The sequence below is a fragment of the Frankliniella occidentalis genome, unplaced genomic scaffold (genome assembly GCF_000697945.3).
Source record: "Frankliniella occidentalis isolate FOCC.00 unplaced genomic scaffold, Focc_3.1 Scaffold184, whole genome shotgun sequence".
Lineage (NCBI taxonomy): Eukaryota > Metazoa > Arthropoda > Insecta > Thysanoptera > Thripidae > Frankliniella > Frankliniella occidentalis.
The window spans coordinates 132,374-135,333 of NW_026267310.1; the positions used below are offsets into that span (position 1 = coordinate 132,374).

A 2,960-nucleotide genomic window follows, 5' to 3' on the forward strand; every position below is an offset into this window, starting at 1 on the left:
TAATAGTAATAATTAAAAAACAAATGGGTTTCAAGGAGATAGAAATGTGTTCCATCTTATTTGCTTTTGCCTGTACTATTTATTTTGCAAATTTTGGTTCTTTGAAATTGACCCACTATTGAATTCTGAAAAATGTGTAAAATTTGTTAGCCTTAATTAAAAAGGTTCAAAGTTTGTTCGTATGTATTTGCTTGTTATTTTATAATGCTACTTTTTGTTTGGAATTTGTTTTTATACCCTGTTTCTGATATGGAGTCTGTCGTAATTCATGGTCAGTATTGTAAGAGTAATGTTTGTGGATTTCTAAGAGTCACCTGTCTTAGTTGTTAAGCAAAGTCTCCATTAAGTATTTAAGGAGTATGCTGTGTTACATCCATGCTGGTATCTGTCTTTGAAACATTGTTTGTTTGCACGTGTGTAACTAATCGGATGATAAATTGCACTCTCCGTTAAATAAAAACCCAATTTTAGTTACCTTGTTGCATTTAAATGTGAACTAATGTTGTTAGCCAACATGGCACATCTACATTATTTGGTTGGTAGATATACCATTTGAATGTAGTCTTAGTCCTGTCCTTCAATAATGCATAGGTTTGAAGATGTCCTTCATTCTTCAGTCATTTGTCTAGTGTGTTATTGAATACGGAATAATTTTCAAAAAGTAGTGTTTAACTGCTCTGACTTTTGAGTGTTAAATGCAGTAAGTGGCTCCTTAAACACCACCATTTTAAGGCTGTGCTGGGAAAACTGTTCCATGGTAGCTGGTATCCAGGGATACTTTATAAAGCTAGTACTGAATCTATTAATTTTCTTCCTTAAGTCAATGTTCAGTTTTCATGCCGACCTTAAGTCTTGAGGTAATGTTAGTACAAATATTGAATTTTAGCAAATTGTGATGGTCAGTTGAGTTTAGTAAAAATGTGCTTTCATTTCAGTTCAGGAGACATTTTTTCGAAAAGAATGCTTGTCAGGAGGTTTTGTGTGTATTTATCTTGACAGTGGTGTTTCGGTGCACGCGCAGGTGCGGGTGGCTTTACCTACTCACAGCGGCCATGGCGCCTTACGGGCAGAGTCAGTAGGCAAATCCGCTCACACCGGCATGTGCTCTGCAACATCCAGTAGTTACTTTGGCATTACTTTGAACAAAAAAAAAAAAAAAGAAAAAGAAAGAAAGCTATCAGCTTGGAACACGTTGTATTTTTAAATACGTTAGACTGTGAAAATATATTGGATTGTCTTGTTAAAAAAAAATATATATCAAATTTATTTTCCTTTTTCACCCACGCGAAAAGCGGACATTTAGGATGTTTATACATCGACTTTGTTCTTTGGGACCAGTCGGGACGGGCGGGCTCGGCGCAGCGCCGAAGGTACCCTTTCCTTCGACACCGGCCCGGGGGGTCCCGGGGCCCGGGGTACGAGTAGGTACGAGCGAGGAGCGAGCTGTGTGGCTTGTTGCCCCCGTCTGGCGTCCATGGGCCCGGGGCCCGGGGGGCCATGAGGTATGAGGTCCCACGCGTCAGTCAGTCGGCCGGTCCCCAGAGCTCGGAGCGGAGTGCACCCGCGGGATCCCCCCAGTAGCGTCCCGAGAACCGAGACAAAAATACACAGCCGCGACCCCGATAACAACGCCCCTGTTGGGTACTTCTCCACTGAGGTTGTAAAAAATAAAAACGGATCGGGCGGCGCGGGATTAGCCATTTCGATCCCTTAATCCCCGCCCCCGCGCGCGACTCCCTGCCGCCTTCCGCGCCGCGCACTGTTTGGGCTGGGCGCCAAAGGGCGCGCCGTGTCGTGCGTACACGATAAGGACTCGGGCCGGGCCCTGCCGCCGCACGCCGCCCCGCGCCGCGCCACGCCACGCACGCCCCGCGCCGTCTCGCGATTTGCCGCAGGTGGCTTCAAGTCGGCCGCCCAATCGCCCGGCCGGCCACTCATTCTCCGGGCGCGCTGCCAGGCGCAGCTAAGCGCAGCACCGCGCGAAGCACCGCTCCTCCTCCGCCGCCGACGCCTCCGCCGTCGTCCCTCGCGCGCACCATGCTCGTCCTAGGCGCCGTCCTGGCCCTCCTGGCCGTCCTGGCCCCCTCCGCGTGCTACGCCGCCGACGACGCCAAGAAGCAGGGCCTCGAGCACCAGCTGCAGCAGCCCGGCGACACGTGAGTAAAACGCCGGTCGGGCCGGACAAGCGCCGCCGCCCCGTTTCCCGTAACTCATGTCGCCATCCTCTGCGGCAGTAAAAGTCGCCGCCTAATCACGCGTGCCTGCGGGCCACCCGGCGCCGCGCCCGCGACCGTTCTGTTCTCCAACGTCGCGGAGCGCTCTCTGGCTCCTGGAGGTCTTCCCCGTGCGGCGGCATACAGCGCGGCCGGCATTAATATGGTCCCGTCGCGTCGGGGCCCTTCAACTTGCGATCACTATGCAAAAGGGCGCCGACATGGCGTCCGGGCGCGTGCAGTAGGTTGGGGGTGCCGGTGGGAGCGGGGCCCAGGGACCGCAGCGCCTCACCGCCCCGGCAGGGACGAGGGAAGTTCCATGCCGCAACACGTCGACTTACGTGGAATATTATCAAACGAGACAGTTAGCAGTTAGCAAAGCTAGCTGACTCCTGCTTAGGTTTATTTAAGCGTTTCTACTTTGTAGTGTAGTGTGTATTAAGGTACATCATCGCCTGCTTAAACACAACTATGGCCAAGATACGATTTAATCAGTTGGAGCACTTCCGAGACAAAGCACTTGTCCGTCGCCAGGGGGCACTCAGTGCTCTGCGCATCGGAGTGTCATTGCTGCCCGTGTGAGTGACTTGGCCCGCAGAGTCCCGCGAAGAGTACCGTCAAGAGCGCGTCAACAGAACGGGCGCGCGAGATGCGCGGCGGCGGCGCGGGGCGCAGTGACCGTGGAAGAAAGTGTCAGAGTGGCAGAGTGGCGTGTGGTGTGTGCGGGGCGGTGTGGGGCAGGCGGGG

General features: G+C 52.2%; 3 protein-coding genes across 3 annotated transcripts in view; 2 read left to right on the forward strand and 1 right to left on the reverse strand.

The window, feature by feature from the left end:
• The window catches only part of LOC113203725 (protein transport protein Sec31A), a 7,339-nt gene extending 6,962 nt beyond the window's left edge, over window positions 1-377 (reverse strand). Inside the window, exon 1 of the mRNA XM_052272025.1 lies at window positions 372-377. Coding sequence (XP_052127985.1) covers window positions 372-377 — 6 coding nt within the window. The remainder of the gene's footprint in view (window positions 1-371) is intronic.
• LOC113203729 (dolichyl-diphosphooligosaccharide--protein glycosyltransferase subunit STT3B) overlaps window positions 1-1,173 on the forward strand; it is a gene marked incomplete in the record, with an annotated part of 15,062 nt that extends 13,889 nt beyond the window's left edge. Inside the window, 1 exon segment of the mRNA XM_052272036.1 lies at window positions 7-1,173.
• A 353-nt stretch (window positions 1,174-1,526) lies between these two features.
• The window catches only part of LOC113203753 (pH-sensitive chloride channel 2), an 11,602-nt gene continuing 10,168 nt past the window's right edge, over window positions 1,527-2,960 (forward strand). The window contains exon 1 of the mRNA XM_026418596.2: window positions 1,527-2,156. Within this exon, the coding sequence (XP_026274381.1) occupies window positions 2,038-2,156 (119 nt within the window). The 5' untranslated portion in view covers window positions 1,527-2,037. The remainder of the gene's footprint in view (window positions 2,157-2,960) is intronic.